Source organism: Cucumis sativus, chromosome 6, assembly GCF_000004075.3.
Source record: "Cucumis sativus cultivar 9930 chromosome 6, Cucumber_9930_V3, whole genome shotgun sequence".
NCBI lineage: Eukaryota > Viridiplantae > Streptophyta > Magnoliopsida > Cucurbitales > Cucurbitaceae > Cucumis > Cucumis sativus.
This window is the reverse complement of record NC_026660.2, coordinates 4039733-4054788: the sequence shown is the minus strand read 5'-3', so window position 1 is coordinate 4054788 and position 15056 is coordinate 4039733. Positions and strand designations below refer to the sequence as shown.

Sequence of the window (15056 nt, the reverse complement as noted above, 5' to 3'; positions counted from 1 at the left end):
GGTTTGAATTGATATAATTGTTGGTTTAGTTTTTAGTTTTTTATTAGTGTTAAAAAATTTGTCTTACGAGTAAAGTCTAGTTGGGTAATAATTAGCATGACTTTCTATCCTTTAATTGGGAGGTTTAATCCTTCATCGTTCTAAAGAATAGTATAAATTTGTTGTTTCTCACACTTAAATATTTACAAATTTATGATTGCTTACTAATTTTTTTTCTTCTTTATTCTTATTACTATTTTGGTAAATTTTGCATTTTTTAGAAATTGGGTTTATAAGTTTAATTCAAAAATAATAAAATGATTATCATAATTCATCTAATTTTATCTAGTTTCTATCGCTTGCATTTCTACATTTTTATTTTTACTCCCCATTTTAACTTTAAAAAGAAAAAAAAAAAAAAAACTCCTCATTTTACAATATAACGAAAATGGATTATATTTGAAAATTATGGAAAAGGACAATTTTTAAATTATTTTAGAAAATACAATAAATATCACAATTTATTATTTTATAAATATTTTCATTCATTTTCTTATATATTTTAAAATACTAAACCCTAAACAAATGCTCAAAGTACAAAATCAAAATTTGAATTTTCTAAAAAGAAAAAAAAAAATCCGACGCTATCTTTCGTTTTCTTCCTCCAATAGTACCCTTTGGCGCGCAGAGCATGAACCGCCTCCACGAACCCTAACAGCCTCACGATATAACCTTACATCTGGGCTCCGCTGCTCCTCTTGGCGCCTATTTTCCCTCTTCTTTCACCCGCTCACCACTTATCTGGAGCACTCCTTTTGAGACCCACAATTCTCAGTGCTACCGTTGTAAATGTTAGGGCAGGGGCGACGGCGTAACTTTGTGAGTATAGCCCTAGCGAACTCGCACGCCGGTGAAATTACGGCGCACAATGCGACTCCACAGCCAATCCCAAGAGTCTCCCTCTCCTTCCGCCTCACCATTCAAATAGGTTTCCAAAATTTGGAATTTTGGGAGTGTGTTAAGATCCTTTAGGTTAAAATATTATCTCTTCCTCATATTTTATGAAAATATCATTCACCATTTTACGTTGAAGTTAGAATCCATGCAAGCAATTGTGAACAATTTGATAAAATAACTGCTTCTTCTTCCTCTTTTTCGGTCGAGATTGTGCATCAATTTTAATACTAAACAACTAGTTCATGTGAAGGTAATTTTACAATAAAATCGAAACTTTTACAAATATAACCAAACCTATCAAATACCCAAGGACTTTTAAAAAGTTTTATAGATCATTAAGGGAAATTGCAATAGATGACTATTTTAGTAATAATAATTAAGGATATAATAATATTTTAAGAAAATTGTAAATATAGCAAAATTATTACTGATAGATTTGTATCGCGGATAGACTTCATATGAAATATCAGTGATCAGTGATAGACCAATATTTGCAACATGGTCTATCATAGACTTATATCATTGATATTGACAAATGATCTATCAGTGATAGACTTATATCATTGATATTGATAAATTTTGCTATATTTGCAATTTTTTTAAAATTGTGTTATATACTTAACTAATTTGAATTTAATTACTAAATTTGCAACTATCTCTATCATTTAACGGATGTAAAAATAAATTTTAAAAATTCTTAAGATACCTTTCAACTTTACGTAAAAAGAAATAATTTTAAAAAAGTTTCATAAATACCATTTAACTTGGTCAAAAAGAACTTTCATAAATACCATTCAACTTAAAAATAAAAAGTCGTTAATATCATCATACCTCTTTATTCCATCTTTCTCTTTCCTCCCTTCTTTATTACCCTCCTACTCCAATTTTTGTTAACTCTCTCATGTGTTTATCTAAAGCAGATAAATGAATAAAATTGGACACCTTACATTTTTTTTAATGAAATTAGGTCATAGGATTTAGTAGTCGTTTAATATAATTTGAGTTAAGTATAAACATTTTTGATAAATGACAAACTAAACAAAATTCACATATAAACACTTATAAAAAAGTCTAACTAAACATGTAACTGTTTAAATTTAAACTCATTTTCAAAAAAGTGTTTAAAAGAAAATATATTCTTAAAAAACATTTGGTTCTTAATTCAATCCTTTAGATGATTTAGATTTTTTTATTGATTGTTTCCTTTAATTTGTTAGTTTTTCTTTTTAGTTTTGGATTGGAAAAACATGGGTGTAAAAGTAGACACAAACTCTTCGTGTGCTTCATAGTTCATGCTCACTTTTATGAACCCATTTTGTCGATGATATGAAAATTACTTGAGCTAAAGCGATAGCACTAAACTTGGCCCACTATAATATCAATACAAATCTACGTGAATGACAATTGCCACTGAAGCAAAACTAAAAAGGAGTTATAATAAAAGGGTAAAATGAGACTAAAAAATTTCTCCACTTCCATCCTTTTGTATATACTATAGATAGTATAGATAATTTGTAAGCATTTCAAGAATATTTTTATTCAACACATGTTTCGTTTGCTACATAGTTTTTTTTTAAAAGTGTCTTAGTCTTAAGATGATATAATGCGTTTAGTAGACAATATGCTCACTTGTTTTTCATACGAGTGTGATATCTTATTCTAATCTAATGGGCATCTAAAGATGTCCCTAGGTTATACGAGGATCGGGTTTGGAATGATATTCCCCATCTCCATCCTTGGCTCCTTATTTCATTCTTAGTCCTCTCAATTTTTTGTATAGGAACTAGATTCTCAATTAAGAATTTTTCTATTAATTTTTTTCTTAAAAAACAATTAATTTAACTCACTAATGTAGTAAAATTATAACCTAATTGATTAACTTTATCACTAAATTATTTATTAGGATCAGTTTTATGTGATAATTTTAATTTAAAAATAAATAAATTAGTCAAACTTTGTCCTAATAAACATTTTAGTGAAAAGAAATAAACATAAAGAGTTATCTCATATATAGTCTAAATTTTAAATATTCAATTTAAATCGTATTCATTATTTTGGTCAATAGAGAATAAAGCTTGAATGTAATATTTATATAATAAATATAATATAATCTGAAATTATTATACTAATTAGATGAGGGGAGGTATCGAGGCAGGGACGAGGAATGCATTCCTTGTTTTGTTCTTGTTTAGTTTACGAAGAGTTTTTTTTCTCTCGCTCCCTCCCCCATTCTCCACCTAGTGGGGAATCTCTGTATTGTTTTGGAGTGATTCCCGTGGAAAAACTTGACATCTCTAGTCTTGTTATTTTAAGATGTCTAGAAATAATTTAGATGCTCATCCTATACAAATGTTGAGTCTATAATAACTAAATTGAATTTAAAAAAATCTAGTTGTTTGTTCTTTTTCACATTTCTTCCTAAAATCTTTAAGGTTCAAAGATGGGCGACTCAATGGTCCGTTTTGGAATCATTGGAGTAGCAAAGATTGCTAAAAAAATTTCTCGAGCTATTGCTCTTGCTCCCAACGCCACTCTCTTCGCAATTGGTAGTCGTTCAATCGAAAAAGCCTCAAATTTTGCTTTCGATAATGGGTTGAGTTCTGAGGTCAAAATCTATGGTTCTTATGAAGTTGTGCTTGATGATCCTGATGTCGACGTTGTCTATATTCCCCTTCCGACTAGTCTTCACTTGCGTTGGGCCGTGCTCGCCGCTGAGAAGAAGAAGCATGTGCTCATCGAGAAGCCCGTAGCTCTTAGTGTAGTTGAGTTAGATATGATTCTTGAAGCTTGTAAGGTCAATGGAGTTCAATTCATGGATGGTACCATGTGGATGCACAGTCCTCGTACTGCTAAGATGAAGGAGTTTCTTTGTGATGCAAAAATGTTTGGTCAACTCAAATCGGTATGTCATTTTAATTCATTTCACAATCACAATTTCAATTTAATTCCAAGTTTTCAAATTAATATACACTTTTAAACGCCTTTTTTTTTCTAAATATTTATTTTCAGAGTTTGAATTTAATGTATATTAATTAGTCTAAAACAATTATGAAATTAAATTTAATAGTGAAAATTTATTATCATTATTTAAAAACAATAAATAGATATTTAGAGAAAAAAAAGTAAGTGTTTAATATAAAAAAAAGTTGTTAAAACTTAAAAATGTATATCTTAAAATAATCAATTGAACTAAGAAACTAAAATTGTAACTTTTTCAAATCCAAAAAACTGAAAACCAAACAAAGAAGAACTAAAAACATAACATTTCTAAAGTTAACAACAAAATGAAAACTAAAGAGAGTAAAAAAAAATTTCCCCTTAAACTTTATAATAGGTTTCTTAATACTCAATCATGCCCTGTAGATATTTGAAGTCTCACCTCCATAGCCTCTCTCACATATTCGAAAATATATAGAAAAAAATTGCTTGTAACTTTTGTTTCTAATAAATAATTGTTTGATTGAACATTTTTCTTGATTTTAAATTAAAATAAATAAAATTTATGTAAAAAAAGGGTTAGTTTTTTTTTATATATATATAGAACAAAACGCGAAAAAATATGGGACATCCGTAGAAATAACATAAAAAAATTATAATAATAGAGTTCATGTTACTATATTTTTTTAATTGCAAAAGTAGTAAATTTAAAAGTTGATAGTCGTCTAATATCATTAATTACTTATCATATTTGTCATATTCGCAATATAGAAAAAAAATGTGTCATGAACTGTTTTTTTTAAAATATTTTTTATGGTGCAATTTTCCTAAAAATATTTATGCTTTGTATAATAATAATAAAAATATCAAGAAGTCACAATTATTTTTTCATAAATTCTAGGTTTGAGCTTGTTGGTTTTGAGTTTTGTGGGACGGGTATTAAATTCCTATGCATCTTCTTCATATTATTACTTCTCATTCTTTATATTCTCACTTGTTCTTGTTCGCGATTTCTTTATTTTCTCTTCTTTGATTTTCTTCATTTTTCGTCATCTCTCATCATCTTTTTTTCTTTTTCTTTTTTCACTACACGATTAATTTACCAAAATCTATATTATCAGTCGTGTATCCCAAATAGATAAGTGATAGATCTAAACCATCATGCACTAATATCTAAAAGATCTTTTAGAATATATTACACGATCATTTAATTTAGAAGTTTTTCACGTGCGTGTGTGACCGATTAATTGCATGGTATTTTTGTTATTTTATGTTATGAGCTTGTGGCTTTTTCCTTTTTCAAAATCGTTCTATACAATGTAGATATTTTGACGTTTTGTTCTATTTTTGAAAAAAAAACCCTTTAAAAAAGCACTTCGGCACATTTTTTTTTTAAGTTTATGCACTTGTCCAACTACATAGGGATGACCGATGTTAGTTTTTTTTTATGCATTTGTCGATCGACGTTAGTTTTTTTTTTTAAAAAAAAATCTCCATCAAACTAACCATAGTCGGTTTTGAAAATGTTCAAACCGACCTCGACCATCAATGAGTAAGCGTCAGTCGGTCGGTCGATTTTTGTTGGATCGATTTAACACTAAAAATACTTTTTGAAAATTCTCAATTTGAAACTTTTCCAAACCGACTCCGATCGACTCCTCTTGTTTTCCAACTGACCAACTTTAGTTTGGTCAATCCACTCGGTTTTTCAGTCTATCATGCTCACCCCTACATCCATATATTGATAATTTTTCTCTCTTTTATTTAAAAATATTTCTTAGCTTTTTCTATCATGGTGCATTTTACATATATACTTTATAAAATGTAGATATGATCTCTGATGTATCTAAATATTGTTCCATTATCGAATAAATGATGTATAGAATATGGGGAGTTACGAAAGTAGCAAGGATGTGTTTGATAAGACTGATAGTTGAAGTGGTGAATTTTAGAAAAAAAAAGATTTAGGTGTAATTAATTTTGTAAAATTGATTTCTAAACAATCATATTTATGTCTGGTAACAAACTCTTATAATTTATGTTTGGTAACAAATATTTGATATGAAGACTGATTTTAAAACTATTAAATTATTTTAAAAAATGGTATTTTAGGTATGTAAAAATCTATATAAAATAAGTTAATCCATTAATCACTTTTCCACAACCACCTGCTTCAAAAATGAGTTTTGGGTTATTTCTTATTTTTCTAAAATCTCTTTTTTTAGATTGTGAAATACAATATTTGTTTTTAGCAAAAGTGATTTTGGCCAGTGAAAAGGTGATCTTGTCTATGCCAAAATCACTATCAACCACACTATTAATGAAGTAGATGGAGAATCTTATACCTCTTCAAATGTCAAAGAACTAAATAGATATTCTCTTCCTTTTTACTAATTAGCTTTAATTTTGATCTTCTTTTGGTTTAATCTATTGGGATTTTCCTTCAAGAAAAAAGACATTGTTTTTTTATCATTCCGATTTTGGTGATCATATAACTTTAATATTGGATACATGTTAGAAAGTTTAAGTGAACTAATATTTGGATTAAATTACAAAAACATATATCTTTACAAGATTTTGAGGCTCTTCTGAAGTAGAAACGTGTCAGTATATATATCAAAATGTGCCGATAAAGGATCTCCAAACGTACAAAGTGTCGTTGGAAAGGAAGTCAATAGTAGTGCGTCGGGGAGGCATTGTTGATGTGCGAACGAAAAGGCGTTGGGAATGGAGCTAACACTTCAAACCCTAAAACTATTAACAAATTAAAAATTAAGTTTGAACTAAAGAAGCTACCATAACTGCCACCAGAATAAATCCACCACAAATTACTTCAAACTTTACAAGCTACCTAACATTTTCAACAAACAAAACTACTAACAAACAAAAAACTAAGTTTAAACTAAAGGCTACCATAGCTACAGTATAGCCTGAACTCGAATTCAATACCCCATTCAAATTCAATCTTAAATCCTAAAAACACTTCAAATTCACATTCAATATTAAAACATAATTCAAATATAAATATAAAACTAATTCTTTAACTAAACCAAAACTAAAACACTTACCGTAATGAAGAGCAGCGAGAGCAGACGACGATGAACGACAGCGACTTCCTCGGTTGTTGTCTCTCTGTCTCGCAATTCTCTCGTCTCTTTCTCTTTCAGTTCGGTATTATTTTTCAGACTGAAAGAGTGTTTTTTATAGGGGAACTCTCGATGCACAACGAAAACGTCGAGAGAACCCCTATATTCCTGACGCCATTAGTAAATCGCCGGGAATATATATCCATATTCTCGATGCCATGCAATTGAAGTCGGGAGAAAAGGAAATTATTATTTATTTGTTTACTTTCCTTTGACGCTGTAAATGGCCACATCGAGCGTATCAGACCTATTCTTGACATATGTATGCATGACGTTGGGGAAAAGTAAACAATAAAATTATAATTTACTTTCCCCCAACGACATAAAGGTCCACGTCGGGCATAGCAGACCCATTCCCGACGTATATATGGACGACATTGGGGAAAATAAAATTCTTATTTAATTATTTCATTTTCCCCCGACGTTTATGTATATGGCATCAAGGATGGTCTGGCTTTGCTCGACGTCAGGAGTCTAACGTCGGAAAAGAGTCACTTTGTCGACGCCCCCTTTACGGCATCGGGGTTTGTGCTATTTTCCGACGTTTCTTATCCCAACGGAATTTTGTGCGTCATGTATATGTTAAATCTTGATTGAAGTTCCTCTTGGAGATGAGTTGATAATTATTATCTAATTATTATAGAAGATAATAATTAGGGGAATTGAGGAGGTGAGAAATATAAACTAACACAAATAAGTAAGTGTCACTTGGGGTTAACACAAGTAGCAAAATAATAAATCTTTTCAAGTGTTGGTGACACAAATAGTGTTTCTAAATCCCCCTTGATGTACTTAAACCTACAAGTGGTTAGAAGCTGGGTTTGTCTTTTAGATATGGCAATTAATTGATAAATGCATTTGTTTGTTTTTTGTTCAATCTTTGCTGCAGGTACATAGTATTTACACTTTTGAAGTTGATTCTAGCTTCCTAGCGAATGATATTCGCACAAAACCTGACCTTGATGGATTTGGTGCTTTGGGTGATATTGGATGGTATTGTATTCGTGCAATCCTGTTTGCTGCCGACTTCAAATTACCAAAAAAAGTGATTGCCTTTCCTAATCCTGTTCTGAACGAATCGGGCGTGATTTTATCTTGTGGATGCTCTCTTTTTTGGGATGATGGAAAACTAGCAACTTTCTACTGCTCTTTCTTAGAATACATGACCCAGAATATGACTGTTATAGGAACAAATGGGACATTACATCTAACTGACTTTGGTATACCTTACACAGAGAAAGAGTTACGTTTCTACACCAATTCAAAATATGGGTTCATTGAACACGTGGCCAGTTCGAAACCTCTACCAAACATTCACATCATCCCTACCGATCTTCCTCAGGAGGCCCATATGGTGATGGAATTTTCTCATTTGGTTAAACAAATCAAAGAAAATGGCTCCAAACCTGAGGAAAAATGGCCAACCATGAGTAAAAAAACTCAACTGGTGCTCGATGCAGTGAAGGCATCACTAGATCGAGGATCCGAAGTTGTTGAAGTAGGACAGATGTGATTCTTTGTCTATGAGTATGATCATGTTTTCCTTTGATATATAAAATAATAAAACCAAAGTTAGTAAAAAAAATAATTGAATTTAACAAATCAAATACTACCAAAATTCAAAACTCAAATTGATTTGACATTACCAATTTATAATTAAAAAAAAGCATATTCTACGATTAAAAATTAAAAATAATAAAACAAAAGTTAGTAAAAGTATAATGGAATTTAACAAATCAAATATTACCAAATTTCAAAACTCAAATTGACTTGACATTACCTATTACTATATTATAATTGAAAAAAACATATTCTACTACTAAAAATTAAAAATAATAAAACAAAAGTTAGTAAAAAAAAAATGAATTTAACAAATCAAATATTACCAAAATTCAAACCTCAAATTGACTTGACATTCTAGTTTATAATTAAAGAAAAAAAAAAGCATATTCTACTACTAATAATTAAAAATAATAAATTTTGTGAGTCGTTTTTTTTTGTATGGAGTGTAAATAGTTTGTCAAAATTTTATTACTTTTAAAAAACTCCAAAAAAATTTAGTTAAAAAAGACATGAATAAAAAGAACATTAAAGAGAGATAAAAGAAAGAGAAATTTTGAGAAATAACACAATTTTTTGTTTTATATTTCAAAAGTAGCACACTTTTAGAAAACTTATATAGTGCGTTTTTTAAAATTTAAAATAAAGACAAAGAAGCCAAACAACGTAACTATGAATATTAGAATAATTTTTGCTTACAAACTTTTGTTCTTTGAGAGCATCAGCAAGAGCAACCTTAAAGAAATGAGGATTGTCCGACATTTTACATAGTCGTTTAACAACGTCGCTCTTTCAATGACTGGAAGCCATGCAGGGGAGCTTTTGTTTAAGAAATTCAAATATTTTTCTTCTTGGACTAAAAATATAATTGAACTTTAAACTATAAAATGTTAGTTGAAGTGTAGAGATTGACAAAATCTTATTTATTAAACGTTGATAGAGGGAAAAATGGAACGATGTAATTAATGAGAAGGTTGGGTGTAATTAATGGATTAAGGAAAACAAGACACCCACCTAAAAGTGATAATTAGTGAGAAGCTTGTTCAAGAAATTCCACGATATTGTCTGAGAAAACTAAAAATAGATTAAGAAAAACTCGAGGACCTCTTAGGACAACCTTAGCCCGATATCGTATTACATATATAATGCTTATGTTCTTTAGCTTGGGGGCATCTCGGGGCAACCTTAGCCCAATAACATATTACACAATTTCTTCTTATATCCAAAATCTCTTGTTACGTTGTTTGACTTCTTTGTCTTTGTTTTCAAATTTTTAATAAAATATGCATTATCTCAGTGACGCACTCGATTGAGAAATTATTAGAATTTATGTCATAAAACTCGTAGTTTGAAATTATATTATATTTAATAAAGTGGCTATTGAGGACTTTTCAGTGAAAATCGAATACTATAATCTTGAGTCCAATAAACTAAGGTTTCGAGGGTATCTAATGTAGACTTGAACTTTATGTAGAGACATAAACGTATATCAAATTCGAGTATATAACATAAACGGCCTATAATATATGAATAAGGTTGGGTGCCTTATTTTGAAAACACTACGGATGTGGCTCGCTTTGTAGTTAGTACAAACGATGTGATCCGACCTGAATCGTTCATGTGGAAACATGAAAGTGGGGCCATCCTATGTAAAGAGTTTACATAAGACTGAAACCATGAAATAGTCACTTTTAAATTATTAACACCGTTGACTGAAAAAAATTGATTATTTCAATTATTGATGACCTAAGTAACTTAATCTTAATCCTGAACTAACTATGAGCTTCTGTTCAAACATAATTATCCTTAGATCTGCATAGGTGAGAGTAGTTCAACAACGTTGGTCCAATAATCCTCACATTTTAGGGGTAAGATTGGGTAGATGGCTAGGGACATAGGGTGCTATGTGGAATTCGCTCCTACTCGCTTTAGAGATAGTAGATAGGTTGTTCCATTAAGGACTGAATTCAAGTCTTGAATAAGGGGCCCCACCCTCTTATTGGCCCGAGAAAGATTCAGTTTAGAAGTTATACCTTAAACCAATTGTTTAATAGTGGATCAGTAGTCTCAAGGGTAAAATGGTATTTTGACCCAATAGAGGTTACGAACAACCTGATTAACTTATTGATCATAGTTATATCAGATGGACAAAAATATATCTATAATGAGGAGACTACGAGGATCGGAAGGCTTCAAAGGTACGTTTTCTATTAAACCCTAACTTCACATAATTAGAATAGTCAATGCATGTTAATTACTAAATTGTTTAGTTGCAATGAGGATAAAATTGATTTTTTTTTCGTTGCACATGTCTTGTGTTCCATCAGACATTTCCTTCAAAGTGATTTTTAAAATTTGGAAAGAATCTCGAGTCTATCTCGACTGAGATTGACCTCAAAAAACAAAATTATGAATTTTCTAAAATTATGCTATTTTTAAAATATAAAACGAAAAATGTGTTAGTTTCCTCAATTTTCGAGACAGAAAGAGAGATGAGAGAAGAGATAAAGAAAAAGGAAAAAAGAAAAAAAGAAAGGAGTGGATCTCTTCCAATAATACGAAAATGAAATAAATTAGGAGGTGACAAAATTATGATTCAACCGTATAACAAAGAACATACCAAATTACTTTTTCCTATATACCCTTTTTCCTATAAAGTTAATTTCAAAATATACATCATCCCATTACCTCCCTCCTTTATCATCATTCTCTCCACCACCCTCCAAAGCTCTGGACATGGCCGACACAATCATCCGTTTCGGGATCATCGGCGCCGCCGACATTGCTCGGAAAGTTTCTCGAGCTATTGCTCTTGCTCCCAACGCCACTCTCTCCGCAATAGGCAGTCGTTCACTGGAAAAGGCCTCAAAGTTTGCGTCCGATAATGGCTTTAGTCCTCATGTCAAAATCTATGGTTCTTACGAAGCTGTACTCGATGATCCCGAAATCGACGCCGTCTATGTCCCTCTTCCCACTAGTCTTCACTTGCGCTGGGCCGTGCTCGCCGCCGAGAAGAAGAAGCACTTGCTCCTCGAGAAGCCTGTGGCTCTTAACGTAGCTGAGTTTGACAAGATTCTCGAAGCCTGTGAGGCCAATGGAGTTCAGTTCATGGATGGTACCATGTGGATGCACAATCCTCGTACGGCCAAGATGAAGGAATTTCTTTCTGATGCCGACAAATTTGGCCAGCTCAAAGCGGTATGTCATTCAAATTTCATTCAGAGTGATGTAATTTATCTACCGGACTCTCTGACTCAATCCAATTGTGATGGAAATTCGAATTATTCGAGAAGTGAGTTGAATAATTTGATTGCTTCGTTGAAGAGTATTCAGTTGAGCGTCTATTATGTGGTTATACTTGACTGTGGTCTGCTGTTTGACTGTTTCTTGAAAATGGATATGATAATTTGTTTAGAAAATTGGGATTCAAAACATAGGTTGTTAACTTAATCGTGTTAAGGTATGATTTCAGACAATGAAGAGAAACAAGAGGAAGAACATATGTTTAATTTGTGATATTCTGTACAATTCTTTGCAGCTTTTGGATGGAAAGAGAACAGAGTATTTGATTATCTTGATGACGAAATTGATTTGTGAATTCGTTTATTTATAGTTATAAATTCTTGAATCTTTTGATGTGATGTTTAGCCGATTGTTTTTCTTTTGCAAAAAACTTGGGGCTCCTTCTCTGTGTTCTACCTTGTAATTGTTTTCTTTGATGATAGCTTTCAAAAGTAAAATACTTCATTTTTTATAAAAAAAAACTTTCAATAGTAAATTTTTTTGTTTCTTTTGATAAACTTCCAAATGGGTTCTTAAACTTTCAATTGGTAAAATGGTCCCTAAAGTTTTAAAGGACTTGAAAATTTCAAAAGTTATTTGATATATTAAATATAAATTTGACCTTCATGTCTAGCGGAACCATCATTTTTCAATCTTACAATCTTACATTTAGTAGATTCCTGTTTTTTTAATAGTTTGTGGACTTAATTTGTAATTTTAATAGTTCAAAGACCAAATAGACACGAAGCATAAAGTTAAGGGGATTAAATTTGTAATTTAAACTTTCTTTTTCAGTTTCAATAAAGTATTGTCATTACAAGACAATCGCATAGTTGAAGGATTCTTATTCTTGTTTGTTGGGCTGTCCTTGCCCATTATTGAGCTCATTAAATTCCCATAAATACCATTTCATCCTCTTTAAGTTCAGTGCATTTCGTCCTTCTAATAGGAGTTGCTGTCAAGTATAGCAAACTTAGAGTAAGAGGAACTGAGGAAGAGGGAGCAAATGTGCATGACTATTTAGTTGGTATGATAACGTTGATGTTTTGTACTGAAGGAGAAGTGGGACCGTTCGAGTTTGGGTAGTTGGAGCAAGTACCAAATAGATGACGTGTAATAGTAGAGAGAGTTAAGAAGTAAAATCAGTGGAGGGATAACCTCAGACCTCTTTAATATCTAAAGAAGTTGTACTTCTTCCATATTGTTTGGCAATTGGCACATCACCTACCTTCCCCTTGTTTCGCATTCATTTATTTTGAAGAAGGATTGTACATATTTTGACCGTTTATGTAGCAGTCTTTCCATCTTAAATTTTGAGAGTACTAGTTAGGCATATATTGAAAATATTAGTAATGGCATAATAGTAATTAGTAGTGGTATCTTGATTTTAAATAAAGGGAGGGGCACCCTGGAGGAGGAATACTTTTTGCCTTTTGGTATTGTCCAGTGTGGTACTTTAGGAGAGAGATGCCTCTGAAAGGCCATTGATTTTGTATTTTCTTCATTGGTATTGCGGTATAGTTGTATTTGTTGTTTTATTATATCTTACGTACTTAGGATACCTAACAAAAATGCTTGTGCATGAGTGTGAAATCTCTCTTGTAAGCCTGTTGCTCATCAAAATTGTTGGTCATGGTGTCAAATGAGATGAAATGAAACGGGGTTCTCCTTCAACCTTTATCATTTCTTGTCATGATCGCATTGGTCTTTACTATTTTAAATTTGATGATGATGTTGCATAGATGTTAAAAGGTATGAGTGAACTAGTTTTTGGTTAAAAATACAAAAACAAAATGTTAAATTTAGCAAATGCTATGGAGAATATTAAACTCTTGTGTAAATGTTATTTTTCGTTCGGTGTTTTTGCTGTATTTATTTGAGTCGATCAGTTCAAATTTTCCTCGAGATTTGGATGGTTAATTAATTGGAAGATTGTCTGCTTTTTTTTTTCTTCTATGAATATCACAGGTAAACAGTGTTTTCTCTTTTGCTGCGGATTCCGACTTCTTAGCTAATGATATTCGCGTGAAACCCGACCTCGATGGTCTTGGTGCTTTGGGTGATGCCGGATGGTACTGTATTCGTTCAATCCTTTTTGCCGCCAACTACGAACTGCCTAAAAGAGTGATTGCCTTGCCTAATCCTGTTTTGAACGAATTGGGCGTGATTTTATCATGTGGATGCTCCCTTCTTTGGGAGGATGGAAAAGTAGCAACCTTCCATTGCTCTTTCTTGTCAAATTTGACCATGGATGTTACTGCTATAGGAACAAATGGGACATTACATCTTAATGATTTCATCATACCTTACGTGGAGAAGGAGGCCTATTTCTCCACCTGTTCGAAATCCGGATTCAATGACCTCGTGACTGGTTGGCAACCGCTACCAAGCAAACATATCGTTCCTACTGATCTTCCTCAAGAGGCTCACATGGTGAGAGAATTTTCTCATTTGGTTAAAGAGATCAAATTAAATGGCTCCAAACCTGAGAAAAAATGGCCAACTATCACTCGAAAGACTCAGCTGGTGCTTGATGCTGTGAAGGCATCGCTCGATCGTGGAGAACCTGTTGAATTAGGACAGTGACTCCAATGGTATTTCCTCATTCCTTGTTGCTTTATGAATGTATTGGAACTTCAACGTGTTAGTCTATTAGTGTGGTTGGAAAGCCCTGCTCTGATGTATTTGAAGAGCTAAAAGCATGGAGAGAAGTCATTCCTTGCATGGTTAATTTGTATTGATTGAGTTTATGTTGTTAAAATGTTATTGTAATAAATTTAGAGTCATGAATTTGGAAGCTTAGATTTTGGATTTCAAACATGGAAGTTTGATAATTTTATGTTCATAATGCTTAAATTTATCATGAACCATATTGTTGGATCGGTAAATGAGCTTAATGAGAATTAGAAATAATTAAATTCGGTGTTTTTTTAACTAATCTTTTTACCTTTATGACCGTTACAAACGTTTCTCCACCATATATATATATATATATTGAAATGAGAGGAAGGAGTGCCCTCTCATTTCAAATATATATAAAAAATGAAATACACATTCCTATCTTCTCACTTTATACCTCGTTTTCTCTCGTGTTTTTAGCTTTTAAGTTTTTCGAGCAACTAAGTATCTAGTGAGTGTTGGTATACTGAAGTACAGTTCCTATCGACAAAATTAGAGGTTGTTTTATCTTGGAAA

The 15056-nt window shown here is 31.7% G+C and overlaps 2 protein-coding genes across 2 annotated transcripts; both read left to right on the top strand.

Annotated features, from left to right (window-relative positions):
- Positions 1–3062: 3062 nt before the first annotated feature.
- On the top strand, positions 3063–8621 carry LOC101217196 (uncharacterized oxidoreductase At4g09670). Its single transcript, XM_004140891.3, has 2 exons — positions 3063–3838; positions 7909–8621. The coding sequence occupies exons 1-2, from the start codon at positions 3377–3379 to the stop codon at positions 8530–8532; spliced, it is 1086 nt and encodes a 361-aa protein (XP_004140939.1). The 5' UTR covers positions 3063–3376; the 3' UTR covers positions 8533–8621.
- A 2621-nt stretch (positions 8622–11242) lies between these two features.
- LOC101216954 (uncharacterized oxidoreductase At4g09670) lies at positions 11243–14779 on the top strand. Its single transcript, XM_004140890.3, has 2 exons — positions 11243–11777; positions 13830–14779. The coding sequence occupies exons 1-2, from the start codon at positions 11316–11318 to the stop codon at positions 14445–14447; spliced, it is 1080 nt and encodes a 359-aa protein (XP_004140938.1). The 5' UTR covers positions 11243–11315; the 3' UTR covers positions 14448–14779.
- The last annotated feature ends 277 nt before the right edge of the window (positions 14780–15056 follow it).